Here is a 22,186-nt window from a genome sequence, read left to right on the forward strand (position 1 = left end):
CAGACTTGTTATAATGCTAATAATATATTATGGGTATACTTTAGGAGTAATGATGATATTAATACCACAGCAAATATCTGTGGACTCTAACGTATGGATGTATTCAGTCTTCTCACTGAGTGGCTCTCTCTCACAGCAGCCATTTATTGACAATCAAGCTTTCGGAAGACACAGACGACTCCTCCATAAAAATGCCATCTGATCACTATTAGCTTTGATCTGATGGCATCGAGCCACTGTTCACCTGGAGGCTTGCCATACAAAATAAATGGCCATCTGCTGTGATAGAGTGGCTGTAAACTGCCTCAGATTGTTGTATGAAGAGAGAGAGATGACGATTATGACGACGACATCATCAGTGCTGTCTGCTAGCCTTAATTCTTATTAAAATAAATTACATTTTATTACTACAGCACCAGGTAAAGGCCACATAATACTTCTCCGACTGCGTAATGCGTTATCCGACTGCGTAACCACGGAGACCCCTTGAGCCTTCATACTTCTCCGTCGTGGTGACGGATACGCACTGCAATTTCCCGCCCGATCAGTAGGGGTCGCCACGCAAGGTTGTTGTGCTTCTGGCTACAGTGAGCAATGGCGTCAGAGAGTGAAAGAGAGAGAAAAACTGTTGTTGTTGTTGTTGCACCTGAATAACATTGAAACAGTGGCTGTTTCTCACTTTTCTGTGTCACGGAACGCCGTTTTAAGATAATTTTAGGCGAGATATTAGCCATTTAGGGTCTAAACATGTCGTTCATGTATTAAGATATAACATATTTATAGTTTGGCAGCGACGTTGTCGGCTGTGATCAGCTCCGCCTCTGTGGACGCTCGGTGTGCAATGTGGCCGGCACAGAGCAGCTTCGCTTGGCCTGTCCTGAGGACCAATCACAGCCCTTGCCGTCTCCGTTGTTCCTTGACGGAGTGACGGACACTTAAAAAATATTTTGTGCAGCCGGAGACGACGCAGAGACTCTCCTAGAGGCTCTCCATCGACGCAGAGGGCTCTGCGCAACCTACGTAGAGCACTTTACGCAGGAATATAAATTGGGCTTAACACAGCCAGACGGAGACCTTTCTTACGTATTGTTGGGCCATAACAGTATGGCTGTAATCTATTGTTCTCTGACTAAGGCCTTTATGCATGATTTGAAGCCTGAATTTGAGTTTCACACTTAACAAATCCTCCATTTTGTAAGACTCCTTGGGGTTTATCACTGAAGAGCCCCCCAGGGGGTAGCAGGCTCCTTTAAGTCTCATTGGCCGTCTCTGTTTTATGACCCTCGACTGGTCAGCCATATAAAACAAAGAGACACTCTTTGTTCACTCTCTTCCTCTTTTACTTCTTCCTTGATCTCTTCTCCTGGTTGCTCTTCTAATTGCTGCTCCTGTTCCTCTCTTGCTGGTGGCCCGGGGCCCCGTGGCTCCGGCCATGCCCTCCGGCATTCGGCGCTCCTGTGCAGCCCGAACGATGCGGCTCTTCCACTCCTCTGCCGCGCAACCCTCCATACCTGCCGCCGGAACTGCTTCCACTCAGAGACAAAGAGGATCAACAGCTGTCCACTGTGAGCCAAACAACGGCCCGTCCACACTCCGTGACTCCAACAAACTCGACCGGACCCATGGACAGACCACAAAACCTGAGATACCCTTACAGTAAGAGGCAAATGTGTTCTGGGCAGAGTTATATTTCTGTTTGTTAACTTTTCTTTCTGTTGAACGTGTTGGGGTGCACACCCACACGCTGGCATTTGTATTATCGTCATAACCATATGTTTCTTTGTTTACGTTTTGTGTTCGTTATTTCGTTCGTTATATTGTGGTTTTACTGTTGAAGGTATCCTCCCCTGCTGTGAACGAGCAGGCAGATCACGTGGTGAGATAATGGCTGTTTAAACGTTACGCCTCACAGACTGGCCTAGCCTCGCCTGCGTCAAGTCTGTGTGGTTTACACTGCCATCAACTTACACGCGATCCTGTCACAGAACACGCTGGGCTCGAACCACCCTCTGTGTCTGCCGTAAGATCCATCGTGTACTCCCGCTTTCTCTCTCGCTCATTCACTAACTCTCTCTCTCTTTCATTCATGAATGAAAGGTCTCACAGGCGCCATCTTGAGTCGAACACACGCTCCTACAGCCATGCTGTCGCGTGTTCGGTCTAAGATCTGCAGCCTGATGTTAATGTGTTTTGGCGCCATCTTTGTTGGAGGCGTGCGTTACAGTCACAGCTACTGCGCATGTTCCACTATGTTGGTGTCAAAAGGGGAGTGACTATCAACGCGTCACTCACTTCTCTTATCTTATCTCTTCCTGTTCACACACACACACACACACACACACACACACTGGTGTTTATGTTGTACATAGTTGTGTGATTTTAGCTTTAGCAAGTAGGATTTATTGATTCAAATTACTAAGTTATGTTCATTGACTTAGATCATTCAATTAACCTTGGATACTTGATGTTGATGAATCAGATTGTTCACTTGATTCTTGTTATTTGATTTAATAAATTGTTACTTTTGTTCATTTAAAGGAATGGTCTGTGTCTTTTGTACATGAATGTTGTGACAAACGGTGGTTGCGAGGGTCAGTGCTCGGATTCATACCTTCATTACTGTTCAATTGGGATATCTTTGATATAGTCAATAACAGTGATTATTTAGACTGATTTTGAAAGGCATAGATTGTCTTTTCCCTGATTTCAGGGTGGTGCCCCGATCTAAAGTTAATTAATTATTAAACAAATTAATTAATGTTTATTACTTTATTTACTTTATACTTTATTACTTTTATCAATCAAATTATTGCCACTATTGTTGAACCACAACATAATGGTGCCCCGTGCAAGGGTTTTAAAGAAAATTAATAACCAAAAATAATTATTAAAAATAATTAATAATTTGTATTAATATTTTCTGACCAATTACAAGTTGAATCACAACATGTATGTTATCTCTGTTTTCTATCTCTCTCTTTGTCACTTATCTCCCTTGTCTTTCCATTTAAGCTTCCTGTTTTTCTTGCTTTACTTTGGCTCCATCCAGACTTAATAATGGATTAAACCAAAAGTACATGTTTCAGGAATGACGTCTGTTTAGGCTCAAGAGCAAGTGTGTAACTGAGAGGATAGATTTATTCATTTGATTCTCCAGGTTTTGTTCACTCTCATTTCTCATTGGAAATGTTAAGGAAATGTTGTATTTGTATAAGAGGAATGTTCAAAAGTAATGGTTTATCATGACCTGTAGTGACCTAAGATTAAGAGACCATTACCACAGTTTGCGATACTGTCGTAAAACACCTCCTTATTTCCCCGTTTCCCTGTAGGGAGTCATCCTTTGTCCTCTTTTGCTGTAGGTCGTAAAGTAGTAATTAACATACTGATAACACACCCAGAAAGACAGATAAATTCAATGCTTCTCTGCTAGATCTTTGAGTCTTCACTTGTAACAGGACCTGCATGTTGCTCTGTGAATGCTCCTCTTGTACAAGATCAAACCCTTGTTTGATTCCTGAGCAAGGCTCCAGCTTCCTTCCTTTTTTACTAAATTATTTTGACAGGAAACTTGTATTTAACAGATGTACAGAATAGAGCAAAGAAGTGCGCTTTGTGATTTACTTTTGTTGTGGAGCTGTGTGCTGCTGGAGCTCTGTTGCAAAGAGGAACAACTAAAGCCATTTTCAGATGTGAACTGATGTGAAATGTCCAGAGAACTGGGTCCAGAAAGTTTGCTGTTCATATGACAAAGGCAGAGGGAGATTTGTCTGAGTGTGATGCGTTGATAATGGAAGGAGAATATCCAAAGGATCCAGACGAGGGGTGGTGTATGTCAAAACCGACCCCCAAAAATGTGCGAAATGGTGTGAGGGTGCCCTTATGTGGCACACGTACACACACAATATCAGTTGAAGTGCAGAAAAAGCAATTTACCAGACAATGATAAATAAATAATTAAAGAATAATTCCAAAGAGGAATAAATAATAAAATGTTAATCCCCTGAATACGCTGGCTTGACTTGACAGCCTGATGGCAGTTGGGATAAAGGACTCGCAGTGTGGGCGGAGATATAAAACACTAGCACTGAAGGTGGTCGGGATGTGCTCATGTATGAATATTATTAGACTTATAGTTTAAATTTAAGTGTATATTGGTATTTATTGACCTTTAAAACATCTTGCAGTTCCATCTGCAATTTGTTGTACTACTGACCTTTATATTTCTCTGTGTGTGTGTATGTGTATATGTATACAGTGGTATGCAAAAGTTTGGGCACCCCTGTAAATGTTCATGATTTCCCTTTATAAATCATTGGTTGTTTGGATAATAAATTTAAGTTAAATATATCATATAGGAGACAAACACAGTGATAATTGAGAAGTGAAATAAAGTTTATATGATTTACAGAAAGTGTGCAAGAATTATTTAAACAAAATTAGGCATGTGCATAAATGTAGGCACCCTTGTCATTTTATTGATTTCAATACCTTTAGCACTACTTAAGGGAACTCAAAATTCCCTCAGTAACCTCAGTGACCCTTGACCTCCATACACAGGTGAATCCAATCATGACAAAGGGTATTTAAGGAGGCCAATTGTAAGTGTTTCTCCTCTTTGCATCTTCTCTGAAGAGTGGCAACACGGGAGCCTCAAAACAACTCTCAAATGACCTGAAAACGATGATTGTTCAACATCATGGTTTAGGGGAAGGATACAGAAAGCTATCTCAGAGATTTAAGCTCTCAGTTTCAACTGTGAGGAACATTGTGAGGAATTGGAAGACCACAGTCACAGTTCTAGTTAAGGCCCGAAGTGGCAGACCAAGAAAAATCTCAGATAAGCGGAGGTGAAGGATTGTGAGAACAGTCACAGTCAACCCACAGACCAGCTCCAAAGACCTACAACATCATCTTGCTGCAGATGGTGTTACTGTGCATCGTTCAACTATTCAGCGCACTTTACACAAGGAGATGCTGTATGGAAGAGTAATGCAGGAAAAGCCTTTTCTCTGCACCCGCTACAAACAGAGTCGCTTGAGCTATGCTAAAGCACATTTGGATTAAGGTGCTGTGGACTGATGAAACTAAAATAGAGTTATTTGGGCAAAACAAAGGGTGTTATGCATGGTGGAAAAAAAAAACAGCATTCCAATAAAAAAACTTGCTACCTACAGTAAAATTAGGTGGCGGTTCCATCATGCTGTGGGGCTGTGTGGCCAGTGCAGGGACTGGGAATCTTGTCAAAGTTGAGTCGCATGGATTCCACTCAATATCAGCAGATTCTGGAGAACAATGTCCAGGAATCAGTGACAAAGTTGAAGTTGTGCCGGGGCTGAATCTTTCAACAAGACAACGACCCTAAACACTGCTCAAAATCTACTAAGTCATTCATGCAGAGGAACAAATACAATGTTCTGGAATGACCATCTCAGTCCCCAGACCTGATTATTATTGAACATTTGTGGTGTGATTTAAAGCAGACTGTCCATGCTTGGAAACCATCAAACCTGACTGAATTGGAGATGTTTTGTAAAGAAGAATGGTCCAAAATACCTTCCGCCAGAATCCAGACTCTAATTGGTTTGCCTAATTTTGTTTAAATAATTCTTGCACACTTTCTGTAAATCATATAAACCTTATTTCACTTCTCAAATATCACTGTGTTTGTCTCCTATATGACATATTTAACTGAAATGTCTTATTCAAACAACCAATGATTTATAAAGGAAAATCATGAAGATTTACAGGGGTGCCCAAACTTTTGGATACCACTGTAAATACACACACACACACACACTTCTACCTATCTGTCCTCCTATCTGCTCTGTCATCCCTATCTCTCGTTAATGACACTCTTCCAGATGGCACGTCTACTCTGTGTGTGTGTGTGTGTGTGTGTGTGTGTGTTGGCGAGGTTTGAAAGGGATCCTCTCTTGCTCTCTCTCTCTTCCTCTCCCTTACAAAAGAATCAGTCCAGTCAGCACAGCTGTCTGTCTGTCTGCTGCCTCTCTTCTCCAGCAGAGTCTCCATTAATCCCAGAGTCGTGCTGCACAGTTTTGGCGTGTGCTCTTCCTCCACTGCTCCATTTATTCTTGCTTTCTTCATCTATCAGTCTTTTTTGCCACACTTTCTTCTCCTCCGTTCTCATATTCAGCCTCATTCTCCTGCTGTTTCTACTCTCTCTGATCCCTTTCTTTCTCCTCCCACTCCTTCTCGCCTCCTAATCTCCACCCTTCTGCTCCATCATTGTTTTCTCTTGGTTCCTTCTTCCTGGTCCCTCTCTCTCTCTCTTCTCCTCCCTCAGTCCCCCCCCCCCCCCCCCCTCTTCATTGCTGTGTAACAGACAGTGACATGTTTGGCAGTCTCTCTGCTCTCCCCACTCAGAAGGAATTCCTGACCTGACCCACTTCCACATGCAGCTGCTGCCACATCTACAGTGCTGTGGAATAACGTGTCACACAAACTGCCACAGAGAAACCTGTGACAAGTTGGTATAACTTATCTCAACATGTTGGAGAAACGACTTCTTTGACAAATATAAATCTGGGATTTCATCCATAAAATGTAATAATAATAATCATTGGTTGTAATAATCAAGGAAAAACAACTTGAGTCCAGCAGTGTTTGACCATAAAGCTTAAAAAGGACATTCATTAGAAAGATACACATGCATTTACTCAGTGTCTCTATATCTGAACACTAGTCTGCACCATAACATGTCTGACATCACTTTCAGCATCTTCTAATTTGCTGCCCTCTTCTCAAGCAAGTAGTACCATCCTGTCTCTGTAAACAGGCTCAAACAGGCACAGAACCTAATTATCAATATAAGTACATTTGCACTTTTAAACAAATATACACCTTGAAACGGGTGGCTATGGTTCAGTGGTAGAGTTGGTCAGAAGGTCAGGGCTTTCAATTTCATACACTGTGTTCTATGTTCATTCTGTGTTCATATTTTGCATGTACATTAGTAAGTAAAGTTTATTTTTTGAAGCAGATTTAACCACAACTCGCGCTGAACAAAGTGCTGCACATAGTGCATAAGCTAAAGAATAATAAAATAGGACAAAATAGAATAGATAATTAAATAAAATACACATACAGAACAGTGATTTAAAGGTGCATTATGTAATAAATCTAAAGCAACTGGCCATAAAAACCACCTAATATGTCACAGAGACTCAGGAATAATGTTCATATAACAAACTGAACTCAACAACAACAGTACAGACAAAATATTTGCATTAAAAAAAATATTTTGCAGACTGCAAATCATGTTTATGTTTTGGCATGTGGCGCCAATCACTGCAGTCAGTAGAGTCTCAGCTGCAGAGCAACCACAGGTTGCCAGTTACGTCAGAAAACGAAACCTAAAAGACCTCAGTATTTTGAATTCGAATGTAATAACTGTTTTTGGCCACATTCTTACATATGGCACCTTTAAACACTTAATTACAGACATAACAGGGTAAGACAATTAAAGCGCAGGGAAGGCCGATGTAAAAAGGTACTTTTTGAGCATGGTTTTTGTTACAACGTGGCTGTGTCTAGCAACAGAAAAGGCGCTGTCCCCTTTTTGCTTAAGCCAGGACTGTGGGACATGAAGGAGACCTTGGTTGGAGGACCTGGGGGCCACATGGGGATGAATGATATCAGTTATGTAGCTGGGGGCCAGGCCATGAAGAGCCTTTAAAACCAGTAACGGTGTTTTTGAATTGTATCCTTGACTGGACTGGAAGCCAGTGCAAGGAGACTAGAACAGGTGTAATATGTTCACACTTTTGTGTGTTGGTGAGCAGCCTAGCTGCTGCATTTTGGACCATCTCAAGCCGGGCCATGACATTAATGTCTCCACCCCATTTCTATAAACCTATTCACTGCTGTAAAGGACAGAGAAGTGTATTTCCTAATTAAACATCTGATACATGGAAATAACTATCTGATGGAACAATATCTGTTTTTTAACATCACCTTAATGTAAACCTTCAATCAAACTGGCTGCTGCATCAGGGGCCCATTGTCAGCAGAGGAGTTTGTATTTTTCTTTTTTCTTCCTGTCAGTGACTCAGGGTCACAAGCCCGACGTGAACGACCTATATATTATGTGCAACGCAAGCACCTTAAAGTAAACTTGCACTGTAATACCTTAACTGAACAATGTCAGGTGCAGACTCTGTGACAAGACTGCCAAAAAAACCAAAACATAGACGATGAAATTACAGTGTTCAAGTGTCATGTTCACATTTCTGCTGATATAGAGCTGCAGTGCTGATAAAAGTCTCTGTTGCAAAAACATTTTCCCCGAAAGCGAATGCCAGTTTGTTGTGTTTATTCCAATTGCAGACGGAAGCCAGGTGTTGGGTGGATGTTAGTGGATTATTTGACCTGCGGTTGTTGGTTAAATTTGTGTGGAGAACACCATGAGCCTTGTCAAGTTTCAAGCTCTTCTTCATAGGGTACTGCTTTGACTTTTTTGATGTATTTGGACAACTTAAGCAAAATGTTATTCCTATCTTCAACCATAGCTCGTTAATGTCTTACCCTAACCCAGGGGTCTGCAACCTTTAGGATGAAAAGAGCCATTTTTTTGTCTCTCCGCCCAAAAATTCACTTTCCACTCAAAAAAACCCACAAGATGAAGATAATAACACATATAAAGGTTTTTATACAGACAAACTATATACAATAGTAATAGTCTCTTTCATTTATGACATTTAAGAACTACAACATGTTCAGTTTATACCCAACCTCTAGACCCCGTAGACCTGGTTCTTCCATTGGGACCGTATCTATGTTCCCCGGATCCTATGTTCCCAGGGTCCTATGTTCCCCGCTTTGTATGTGACCGGGGAACATAGGACCCTTTCTCTAACCCTAACCCTACCCTTTTTCAAAAAAAGGGTCCCATGTTCCCCTGTCGCATACAAAGTGGGGAACATAGGACCTTTTTTTGGGAAAACGGGGAACATAGGACCCGGGGAACATAGGTACGACCCCCTTCCATTGTTTCATTGTTTGTGGCAAATTAAAGAAATTAAAATGAACCCACTTTGAAATAAATGAAGCAAATATTTGGATTGTATGTTGTTCGTGCTCAAGAAAAACGGTATGTGGATCCAAAGATGGACAGGACACATCCAAACATGTACTGAATATTGCATTTTACGTCGACATTGGATGTTGCACAAGATATTAAAACACTTTTATTTGTCGCCTTGATCTCTAAAGCTACAAGGTGCCACTGCAGAGTGGCTGAAGAGCCACATGTGGCTCTAGAGCAGGGGTCACCAACGTGGTGCCCGCGGGCACCTGGTAGCCCGCAGGCAGCCAAGACGGTGCCCGCGGGCTCACTTCACTTCACCTCACTTGCATGTATCCGTATGATCGCTCAGTAAAATATCCTTGATATTGTTTATAAAAACTGGTAATCGTTAGTAGTAAGCACTGGAATGAATGTGTATGCAGTTGAATGCATGATATTAATCATTTAAATGGTAAACAAAAAAAAATGTTAACGTGGTAGCCCTCCATATTATTTTTTACCCTTCAGGTAGCTCTCATCTCAAAAAGGTTGGTGACCCCTGCTCTAGAGCCACATGTTGCAGACCCCTGCCCTAACCCAACCACAATTCAAATCAGTCCTAAACTTAACCAGTACTTCATCAATGAAGTTCTGCCTCATTAGGACCAGGGTTCAGTCTCCATGAGGACTACCAGATCCTGACGCAGAAGAGGTAAAAACTAAGTTACACACACACACACACAGATGGACAGTAAACCTGGCAGTATAACATGGATCAGTGCCATAATCTGTAGATGCCACATTTCTCTGCACTCTGTGACATTGCAGACCTTGCAGCTCCGAGAGTTTCACACCCTGCCTTCACTGTCTGCTCAGGCCGTGCTCCCGCGTTCCCACACCAACACACTGGCAAGTGTTGTGTAGCTGCTTTTATGTCAAGTCTGACAGCAGCTTCAGTTTTCTACTTCGTTTCGTCTGCCTGCTTCATAAGCCACTGGAAACTGAGAGCTCTGGAGTAACTCCATTGATTTAAACAATGCATTAGAAGAAAAAAACTGTATATCTGCAAAGAAAAAAGAAAAGGACCAGGACTAACACAGAACAGTGGAGCAGACACAAAATCCCAATCGGACAGAGGTGGAAACATCTGTGTGAACTACAGTCTGTTTTGGTAAGATTCATCTGTTTTTTTCTTCTAGTTCTGTTCAGCTTTTTAGGAAGAAATTAAATGTCATTGGAAGATTTGTTTGTAACGACTATCGGACAATAATGTTAATAATGATGAAGCTAATATTAGTTAGCATTTTAAATGTCTACATGTAAACTGTGCTGTTCAGAGGCGAGGCGAGCTGGGACCATAGATGGAAAAGAGGCTTTAGAACTGGTTTTCCCACATCTACAATTTGATTTTAGAAGTAATCATTCTTAGTTTTTGTCAAAAGGTACAGACACATATGTTTTTTCAGATACCTAACTACATTTGTAGAAAGACTCAGTCTGAATTGGTCAGATTGTTGGACAAAAACAAAATGAATATGACGAACAACCTAACATTTTCTCAACATATTCCTTTCTGATAGACTGGAGACTCTTGTACAGTGAGCTGCGTATTTCACTTGGCTGATGACTCCTGGACGTTACTAATTTCCCCAGGGTCATCACAGTTTCATCTCATCACTTATTAAATTCTCTGTCCCTGATCTAATGATGTATGTTATTGGCTTCTAATGACCACATCTGGCCCTCACACATATCTGGATTTGAAAACTCAAGTGATATAAGCAGCTTCTTGGTTATGTAACCACAAAACTGAGTTCAACAACAAGTAGAACTCCGTTTGTGATAAAGGCCATCAATCAAAAACACTTTTTCATAATTTTTATAATAATATTATATATATATATATATATATATATATATTTATTTATTCCTAAATTAACTTGCATAATTTATTCATAAATGTGTTTCAATTATTATTATTATTTTTTTAATTATGGCAGTTTTGGTTTCCCATACTCTCACGACCACCGAAATTACATCTGTTGGAATGTCCACTCATTAACTACAGCTTTGGCTGAGTCATTCATGCACCGCAGCAAATAAAAAAAAAAACCTGAATCATAATTAACTGTTGCACTTGCTTACTGAATCCGGGGCACAGACTCTGACACAGTCATTGAACTGAAATACTAAATGAGTCTGTTAACATTGCATGTTAATATGGTCTCAGCTCGCTTGGAACCTCATCAGAGCAGGTACCAAAAAAAGTACCAGGTACTATCCTTAACGGAGAAGCAAAAAAAAGTATAAAGCATAGTCGAGCCGAGCTGTGGTAAAGTGCTGTTATTGTGTTGTGGCATAAACAATTTAGCTAGTTTAGGAGTGAAAGTAACTGAAGGACAGAGCTGTAGAAGAGGTGTTGGTGGTATTGATAGAGTAAAAATGGAAAAAAAGTAATTGATTTATTTTACTACATGTGTGTCTTTGGGACACAAGCACATTTATGCTAAAAGTAAAGGAGGATAAATTTTAGGGGACATGCTGGTGAAATATCAGGATCATGAATCACCTTTTTAAAAAAAAAAGATCAACCAACCACAGTAAAGAGAACTGCTTTCTCAGGGTCAAGGCAAACCCAAAGCTCGCTAATGTCTCTTTTCTCCTCACTCCTGTTCCTGCAGTGGAGATGCAGCACTCAAGGTGGTTAATGGTGGTGATCCTGTGGGTGTCACAGACTGTGGAGAGCTGCCCTGACATTTGTATATGCTCCAGGACATTTGATTCAGAAAAGTCAGCGGTGAGCTGTCAAAAGAAGGGTCTCGACAGTTTCCCCTCCAATCTGCCTCCAGATGCTTGGATTCTCAAACTTGGTGGGTGTGCTTTTGTGATTATTTACTCCTCTTTTAATTGTTGTGATTTTCCTCGATGACAATTTATGACATACAAGTGGGAAGCCATAAGAAATGTTCACACTTGTATGAACAGGTGAGAATGACATAACAGACCTGCAGGCTGATGCTCTGAACTTGGTTCCAAACGTCGAGAGTATCCTCCTGGAACACAACGCCATCAAAACAATCCACCCCCAGGCCTTCTCTGGTGCAAAGCACCTTAGGCTTCTCAATCTTGAGAGGAACCACATCACCAAACTTCCACCAAGAGGATTCAAGGTAAATGATTTGCAAAATCACATCATACCTCGTACAACGACACTGCAATAACACTGCAACAACCTTTTGTTTGTTAGGATCTCCTGAACCTTCGCTTCCTCATGCTCGGACAAAACCAGATTGGCCTCCTCAAAGCGGACATGTTTGCTGGCATGAAGAACCTGTCCGATCTTGACCTTCCTCTCAATTCATTGACCTCGCTCCCACCTAATGCATTCAAGTATCTCACTGCCCTCAAAGTTCTGGACCTTTCTTTGAATGTCATTCAAAGAATGTCCCCGAAGGCCTTCACTGGCCTCCAACAGCTCATGTTTCTCAACCTGGACAATAACAGGTTATATAACCTGTGCCCTAATTAATGTGGATGTGTTTCAGTAATGTCTTATATTTTTTTTCATTTGATTTGACGTCTCTCAAATCCAGTCTGAAGACCATTCCTGCTGGAGCTTTTAAGCCACTGCGATCTCTAGAGATGCTGGTTCTAGATAACAACCTTCTGTCCTCACTGAAACAGTCAGCTTTGGATGGTCTGGATAACTTGCAGGTATCACAATATGTTATATAAGATAAGAATAAGAATTTGGCTACCTTCATATTCTGCCAAGCTCTCACTGTGGCCCTGTTCAGACCTGGTATTATCATCCGTTTTTATTGATCCCATCGCACATAATTTATCGTTATCGAAATTTACGACATTTTGCCGCTATCGATACATTCGCTAATTAAAAAAAAAAAAAAAAAGAAGTTGTTTTTGGCTGTGTGTAGGTAGGCAGGCTTACCTGTATGTTCATGTCCCTTAAAGACACTCAGACACTTATATCAGGCAAATGGTCAATTATGCAAATTAGGCAATGGCGTCATTTAGAAACTTCAAACTTATCGTTCATTTATCGTTATCGAGGTGAGCTGCTCAATATATCGTGATATTGATTTAAGGCCATATCGCCCAACCCTAATCTGCATGAATGACTTCAACTGAGGACTGTGAGGACAGATTGTGTTCTTGCAGCTCAGGAATTTGATCACGTGTTGTCAATCCACCTCTGAATTAAGTTTTTGTGATCTAATTCGAGAGGTTGTTCAGTCCCCTCCTTGACACAAATCTAACACAATCTGATCACTTCACTCAGGATGGATATTGATACCAGGATTGAGCAGTGTCTGAGTGTGCACAAAACCTTTTCTGTGTACATACTGTGTTGTCCTCTAAAAAGATGAATGAATGTGCTGAATATTTAACCAGGAACTTTACCTGAGGAAGAACAATCTGGAGCAGCTGCTCCCTGATGTGTTCAGCAACATGCCCAAGCTTTCTCAGCTGGCTCTCAGTGGAAACCGCCTGAAGACTGTGAATGGAAACATGTTCATCCATATGCCTAGTAAGACTAATGCCAGCAGGTGGCCTTTTCACTGTCCCATTTTCACAGGCGAAAAGGAGTGAATGTCGTGACTCATTCCCTGATACATAATTTGAGTAATCCTTTTTCTTCTCTTGCTTCTCTCAGACCTGAAGAAGCTGCATATCCATGACAACCCATGGCGGTGTGACTGTAACCTCAGTTCCTTGGTGCAGTGGCTGAAGCAGACTAAGGCCGCCCTGTCTCCTCGGACAGCCATGAGATGTCTTAGTCCTCCTGAGCTCCAAAACAAAATCCTCAGCAGTCTCAGTGATGACAAACTGCTCTGTCGTGCCTAATACCAGAAAGCGTCAAAGGTCATGGCCTGGGCTCTGACAGATTCAGATAAACATCTTCCTTTTTACTCTGTAACCTACTTTGTAACCTATGTAACCTACAAGCTGCAAAATAGTCTATATGTATTTTCTTGCAATATAGCACATCTCTTTTATTTTAAGAACACAATGACATGTTCAGCTACACTTCTAGTATGAAATATTACCTTATAGAAACTTTGGTTTTGTTACCATCTATTTTTGAGTTATAAATATAGCTTCATCCCATACTGGAGCATGAAACTCTTCAACAGTAAAAGTATGAAAAAGCTTGAGACCTGCAAAGCACTTATAATATATGCAAATGATGTCTTTGACAAATTCAGTGTTGAGATTAAAGGCTATAATATTGATCGCCAGTAGGTGTTGAATTTGTGGATTGGTAAAATGGATCTGTGACACTTTGGTTGGTAAAAGCCCAAAGTTTGGGCTCCAGCAGGTCGGCAACAGAATATCACCTAGTTCTCCTATATTATATCACTGGAACAAGATGTAACCCTGAAGCACATACCAGTGTGGGATGTCAGTGAAAACGCTTAATTTGTTAACTTTGCCAAAGTTTTAACTGAAGCTAAAGGCCATCACTCCAAGACACAGTTGAGTTTCCTTTGTTCCAGTCTGCAATCCAGTCATCATTAGATGTTACTAATTCTTACACACCAGACCTTTTAGGGCTGTAACTGCTTGACCGTTTGGGAATATCTTTTCCACACGGTGAAGTCCCTCTTTATTGTTTTACTGGTCTTGGTTGCCATGATAACTCCCCTCCCAGCTCCTAACATAAGCTTTGTTACTTCTAGACCAGATGGAAAGTCTTTTTTTTCTGGCCTGGAGCCATTTATTTGGCAGATCTGACTGAAGAACCAATATAACTAGATCTGAAAATGCCTCAGTGGAAAGGCTGTGAGTGAGCTCCCCTGCTTTATTCACAAATACAACACATTCACCCTCTGTTTTCCATACCAAATGTATAGACTAACTTCTGTCAGTGCACCTGCACTACTATTCTCAGTATGGAATGCAGCTGTTGTACTGCATCTTCCTCTAAATGTCAGTCAGATGCACTGGCTTTTACGTTCAGTGACTGGACATCCACAGGAGGGAAGTGGAGTGAGCAGGCAGACACAGTGAATATGATGGGAGGAAAAGTGAGGAGATGGAGACGGAGAGAGAAAAGGAAGAGGAGTGTGCTGTGATGGGATGATAGGAGGGCTGGCAGGGTTGCGATTTCAGACGGGGGCTGGCAGAGAATGATATCCTTCACCAAAACCTTGTGTTATTGACAAGGTGACTCCCACCGGCCTCTGCACACAATGGTTTTGACGTGAAAGTCACAGTGTCTTCCATTCCTACAGAGGGAGATAATCGCCATAATTTCCACCTGCATTAAACCTGCTATTACATGAAAGTGCCTCTAAGAACAATATAATAGCTGTTCTGATACATGGCTTTTCCTCACCTCTTCCAGCATATTATACAGTAACGTCAAATAGATTTAATTCCCTCTTCTTCCCAGTGTTTCTTTATTCACCCGTTTCGTTTAATTGGCTGCTGCTAACCCTATAATTTTGAAAGAAGGCTGCCTTCGATCATCACGCGTTCACATTTCAACACAAAAGAGTTCCTGATGCATTGCTTTTAGATTGGGGTGTGAATTACAACACAAAACAGCAGCTACTGCATAGCCTGGGTGAACCCAGCGGTGTGCCAGAGATTTGATTTTGCTCTGCAGACACGTCTCGCAAAGGATGCATTATGTCCATCTTCAGATTTTCCAAAAGAAGGAACAAATATTAAACAGGTTTTTTTCCCCTTTAGACATGCTAGAGGTGGGCTTAACTGACACATTCTCTTCCGAGAGCGTCGTATACAGCCACGCTTTGTCAAAGCGTCAAAGAGATATGTTGGGCTTTCAATTAATTCCAATGTGAACCCAAAAATAGAACTGCTACGGATTGATATTGATGTGCCAAGGAGAGCGGCTGCTGGGACGCTGCTGAGATGTGCCGCGGCACGCCCGGTGGAAATCAGGGGTTATTCTGGTTCCGGTGCCGATGGTCTTTGCGGTCTATTTTGGTTTGCTTAGAACTATGCATATGTGAAAGCAAACTATACCCACGTCTGTTCGCTACATTCTAACTACATTCTGACTGGTGCAGACCAAAGCAATCGAGCTATAGGTCTGAAAGCGTCCTCAGTTTAAAGACAGGAACATGACCTAGGTTAAGGTTAGTAATTCCACTGTTGGCTCATACTCTGATCTAAGCGTCTTAAAGCTCACATAGAGTGGTCCTGTTGCACATATATGTTAGTTATGGAGGTCTACTTACATACATTAACTTGTTTTTTATGGTCAAAAACCTCCTAGTTGCTGTAAACGAGCCGATAGAAATCCTCTTTTCTGACGCTGTTCCCCAGCCGCGAGATTTCAGACTCAACTCTCACCCCGGCTTCCCAACTGTCTTGTGATTGGCCAGTACCCGGAAGTGACATATTCAGCACACCCGTTTTCAGAAGCACAGCTCCCCCGTCTGGAACGGTCGATGCACTGCTACTCATTTTCAAAACATTGTTTTAACAATGTTTAAAAATAGCTTCGTCACGACTCCCCGCCACAGTCCCTTTTATGACTTTGACCCAGAGTCAGAAGACACTGTCGCTCGTGAAACACCTCCACAACGGACGTTATTCTTCTTCTGCGGTTCAATGTACGCAACCGGATATGTGCCCAGACTAGTGCCCGTAGCAGGACGATCTGCTGTTGAAGAGAACCGGTGTTTACCTAACCGGACCGGGTTTTTTCAGAGATCTCGCTGAGCCCGAGATTACAATAAAACACAGCGTTCTCAGGGCTTCATAAACAAGGTAATGATGCAGATACACACTAACAAAACGGCATTAATTGGAACTTCCGGTCTAGGTTCCCTTTAAGTGTGGTACGAGGTAGGATACCTTGTGCGTTGCTGAGGGACAGTGATAGTGAACAGGCTGGTTTAACATGATAACGACAGAGAAGCGGCCACCAAAGAGCAGCTGTTGCGTCGATTTTAAGTGACTTGCTCCACGGAGCTCTCCTAGGCGGAAGTCGGCATTACTCAATAGCTATTGCTGCTAGAAAACTACAACAAGACCCTTTCCAGACTCGTACTTAATCTCAAATGAGATTGAGATGCAGTCTGGCATTAGCCAAGCTCACTACTGCAAGTTTAATGTGAACAAATGCATCTTTAAAAAACCTTTTTCTTGTGTATGACATGTTTAATAGTTGTTTTTCTTTCATTTTGTTTGCGTGGCCTAAGATTCATCATGCATCAAATCCAGACTCATGAAGCTTGCTTCTTGCTATTGAGATGATTTAGGCTGTTTACTTTTGTGAAGATACTTTATAATGAACTTTTTATGCTTGCTCGATTGCTTGGTTCCTCTTTTCCAAAAATGTTTTGTACCCTGTGAAACATGAATGCATTGATGCACTTCCAGATATCATCTCTGTATGGAAATATATATTACATTATTTAAGGCAAACCATGCTTTGCTCTTTCAAAGGATCATTTCTGAGGGTGCACAAGCTGCTGCTGGTCTCCTCTTAGAGAGAGGTTAGCAGTGAATTTCATTTGTGATCCTGTTGAAGTTAAAACAATCATCTCTTGACAACTCTACATAACTCACAAGCTTGTTGATTGCTCAGTTATGGACTGTCAACGCTGTACTCGGCAATATTGCTTGCATGATATATCCCTGGCCTAGAGGAAAACGGGGTGCATCTTCCCACTCTTCACTCTCCAAAGACTCAAACTCAAAACAAAGTGTATCACTCCAGAGAAGAGCAATGCCCTAATAACAAAACTTCTATAACAACCAAGACAAAGAAAAGGAATACAAGAAATAAACGACTGATTCATGCATTCATATCCACTAGAATTTATTATTGTAATACACCTTTTGCTGGTCTGACCATGAACCAACTGAATAGCCTCTAAATCAGGGGCCAACATCAAAATCTGTGTCCACGTCGAGGGTTAGACGAGGTTAAAATTAAACGATTCAGCAAAGCAATTCAACTAAAATTTCCGGAGGGCCAGCTTTTCGGAAGGCTGTCCAGCCAGTGGGCCGGTCAACCCCTGTACTACTATTTTGTGTTGCATATACACGGATACAAATAGATACAAAATTTTATAAATTATTTAGCACTTATTTATTGAAATAGCTGCTAGTTTTGTGCTAAAAAGGTAAGGAACAAAACCACCAACATTCAGGCACAATAGAATTTGCGTATAGTGCAAAAATGTTACAGTTACAGTACCACCAACATTTGGGTATAACGGTCACCATTGGCTCTTACAAAATTAGAGGTAACAATATAAACAACATTAAGGTGCAATGGCCACAAAAGGCTATTTTTGCAGAAATAAAGTAACAGTAACAATCAGGTACAACTGCTACAGTTGGCTCATAGTGCAAAATATTCTGGTACATACATAGGCTGCCTACAATTACAGCTGTACTAGTATTTGCCAAAAAGGGATGCAAACTATCACAAAGTGTTAGCCTGACGAGCCAGACCCACATCATGATGTAGGGTCTGGGAACTCTCCATAGGCAGGGCTCAATCGGAGGGGTGGGATAAACGCTTGTCCTTCAAATTCCCTCTCCACGCAATAGGATAGCGCTACAACCAATCAGAGCAACGAAGGAGGTGACGAAGTCAGAGCGACGTAAAAATGAGGTGTGGGAGTGCTCTGTGTTCATGTGCTGTTGTGAAGTTTGGTGAAGACATGCCGTAATCAAATGTTGTAATGGAGATCAACGACTGTTGCCGTTTCTGTGAAAGGAATTTGAGGATTTCGGGCGTCATTGCGCATTCAACAAACATCTTTCAAAGACAGAAGAAAAAAGAAACTGTTGCCGAGAGATTACAATATGTTGGAGTGGCGATAGGTGACACACCGGCAAAGTCGAAACGACTTTGTCAGCGGTGTCTCAGACCGTTTTGTCGAGACTAGAGCGTGACTTGCCGGTGTACTGGAAATGGGTGGAGGACGAAAAGGACGTGGAAGCCTCCGCAGCAGATGGTCATGCAGATAAAAGAGACCGTGAACTGTATTGTTACATATATTGTAATATCATGTGACAGTGTACAATAGCCTGGTTTTCATTACAGGCATGTTTCCAACTAGTTTTGCCGGCAGCAACATCATTTGATAACATGGTTTACTTGTACTACCCCTGTTTTCATACGCTCTAACCTAAGCTGTTATGGTCGTCATAACGTTAAGCCCGTCTACCGCGATGTGATTGGGCCGTCCGTTTTGTCGATTTCTCAGCTCCTAAGCTCAATGGAGTGTAGCTAGACTGCCCCGCCAGCCGAATTACATTTGCTGCCGCTAGGGGCGTCTAGATTTCTAGGCTAACAAAGTGTCGCAAAGTGCCAGAAATAGGCGAAGCTATTGTTTTATTGGCTTTTTAATAATACACTCATTATTTATGGGTTAATGTATGGTGGCCCGGATGTGACCTGCTGGCCTTGACTTTGACACTAGTCATTCAGAATGCTGTCGGAGAACAAACCAGAACCAGCAGATACGATCATATCATTCCTGTTTTGGCCTTGTTTCACTGGTTCCCACTTAAATATTTTTACAATTCGATGTCCTGCCTGCTGCTATGCTGTTTTCTGACATGTTGGCTGTTTAGTTGTGTGAAAGAACTCAGGAGCAGGAAAAGTAGCAGCTTATCTGGGTTTAAAGAAACCTGCAAATACACACACATACACACAGGTATAAAAGAGCTACAGTACTTTTGGCTCTAATTTCTCACTAACAATGACATTTTTGTTCCAATTAAGCAAGTTATAAGCTGGACAAGTAAACCCCAATCCTTCCTACACACAATTAACTGCCGATGTGTAGTCACTGGAGGATCTGAAACGCTTTGGACTTGATTTCGATTTCTAAATGCACAGTGCACAAGAGAGAAAATAACAAACCAACAGACATACAATTACAGAATTTCCCTATTGTACATGCGTCTGTCTACGAAATAAGCTTTGGCAGTTTAGAACAAATGCAAAGTATAATATTTATTGGAATTTTAAAGGTGCATTATGTAATCTAAAGCAACTGGCTGTAAAATCCTCCTAATATGTCACAGAGACTCAGGAATAATGTTCATATAACAAACTGAACTCACCAACAACAACAGTACAGACAAAATATTTGCATTAAAAAGAAATATTTTGCAGACTGCAAATCATGTTTATGTTTTGAAATCATGTTTTGGCATGTGGCGCCACCTACCGCCGTCTACCAATCATTGCAGTGAGTAGAGTCTCATCTGCCGAGCAACCACGGGTTGCCAGTTACGTCAGAAAACTAAACCAAAAGACCTCGGTATTTTGAATGTTAATGTAGTAACCGTTTTTGGCCACATTCTTGCATATGGCACCTCTAATATAATAGTAATTATTATGGCATTTTTGAGAATGAAAAACAGATGAAGCATATATCACACATGGATTTATAGATGACTCCCTATTATGTTTAACTGTCCACAAAAACAGCTCCCCAGTCACAGGCAGGAACTGGGACAGACATTTTTGGAAGTCAAACCTTCTTTGTCCTGGAAAAAAAAAGGCAGCTTGTGTTCACCGGTTCCCAATTTACAAATTCACTCAGTACATGTTATTGTATGTTGACTGATTACAAACTTCCAATGTTGGCCTCATTATCTAATCTGTTCATTTAACCTGAACATCCTCTCTGGGACTTGCGTGTCACACTAAAAGCCCACTTGAGCTGCGCTAAGTGAGGAATAGTTTAGGAAAAAGAGGTCAGAGATAAATGTTGCAGAGGACAAACTAACAGCTGTCTTTACTTAAATGGGTCAGAACCAGCTCCTCTGGAACTTGAACCTACATTTTCTGGCCTTATTGAATTATTTTAAGCTCTGCTTCATTGACAATTTAAACTCTCTTTCTCTGAGAGTCGTGTAGTGTTAGAAATATATTTGTGTTCTCTTGCATTTCCCTTCCTCTTTTGTGGGATATGTTTTCTATTAGTTTGTCACCCACTCCTATGTAAACTGCACACCTTATTTAATCTGTCAACATCTGTTAATTGGCTGCAGCACTGAAACCCCACATCTTTCTTATGTCTGTCAGATAAAGTCAGCTGCAAGTTCAAGCCCGTTATAGCAAAATTAGGCATTAAAAGTAATGGTTTTTCACATATTAGAAATATACAATTTGCTTATTTTGGATACTAGGACACAATTCTGTTTTCTTAAATTGGTGTTTCAATTTGTTTGATAATCTCGCCACATAATGTCAGCAACTGTAAAGTAACGTATTGTCACTCTACATTTGGACAATTTTTCTATAAAAGGCGCTCAGTTGAAATCAGTGCTGAACTAATTTTAGCTAAACTTATTTGTTATAATTGTTGTATTGTGTGTGTGTGTGTGTGTGCGCTTGCATTTTACATGGAAAAGACCCAACTGAAGTTGTAAATTAGCAATATCTAGAAACTGCAGCTCATCAGCTTCATGCTATGTCTTGGAACTATGTTAAACTGCACTGTCCCTATTAAGAAAATAATTAAAAAATAAGGAATATTTGGTTTCAGTGTCTATTGTCACTACACTGCAAACACAATTTAGCTTTATAAGATGTCAGGAAAAAATACAAATCAGTAAATATGCTGCATTCCACCTGACCAATAAATGCATTTTTCTGCTGTCACATTCTTGATTGGGTTACATTCTGAAAGCTCGTAGTCAAGGATGTCCTCTATGTGACTTCATTAGCTTGAATGTTAACCACCGTCCCCATTGCGCCCTGACTTGTGAGTATTTACTACTGGTGTGTAATACGAAAGGTTAAACACAGAGGTCAAATTCACTATCGCTAATTGGTGTGTGTGCAAAAAATGGCTAATTTTGATTCTAATTCAAATGAACACGGCAACAGACTCCATGAATAATGAGGCGTTCAAAGAATCTAGCTGAAGGCAATGCTCCCAACGAGCCCTTCTCCTCCTTGACTTGTAGGTTGATGCACACTGTTACGTCAGGATGGTGTGTGTGTGTGTGTGTGTGTGTGTGTGTGTGTGTGTGTGGGGGGGGGGGGGGGGGGGGGGGGGACAGGTGCCTCTACTCCTACAATCAGGCTGTGGGGATTATACAAGACTGGTGTCTGTGAGTCTGTTTGCAGCTGAGAAATTTGTGATCATTTCTACTGTGGAGATGATTGTGCTGATA

The 22,186-nt window shown here is 41.2% G+C and overlaps 1 protein-coding gene across 1 annotated transcript; it reads left to right on the forward strand.

Annotated features, from left to right (window-relative positions):
• Window positions 1-1,432: 1,432 nt before the first annotated feature.
• Window positions 1,433-13,894, forward strand: LOC310934673 (uncharacterized protein; the record flags this gene model as incomplete). The annotated part of the gene is made up of 7 exons (XM_083898468.1): window positions 1,433-1,565; window positions 11,710-11,898; window positions 12,014-12,198; window positions 12,276-12,532; window positions 12,622-12,742; window positions 13,442-13,577; window positions 13,704-13,894. The coding sequence occupies 7 exons, from the start codon at window positions 1,433-1,435 to the stop codon at window positions 13,892-13,894; spliced, it is 1,212 nt and encodes a 403-aa protein (XP_083754594.1).
• Between the last annotated feature and the right edge of the window lie 8,292 nt (window positions 13,895-22,186).

This window comes from Microchirus variegatus (assembly GCF_963457635.1).
Source record: "Microchirus variegatus genome assembly, chromosome: 12".
Taxonomy (NCBI): domain Eukaryota; kingdom Metazoa; phylum Chordata; class Actinopteri; order Pleuronectiformes; family Soleidae; genus Microchirus; species Microchirus variegatus.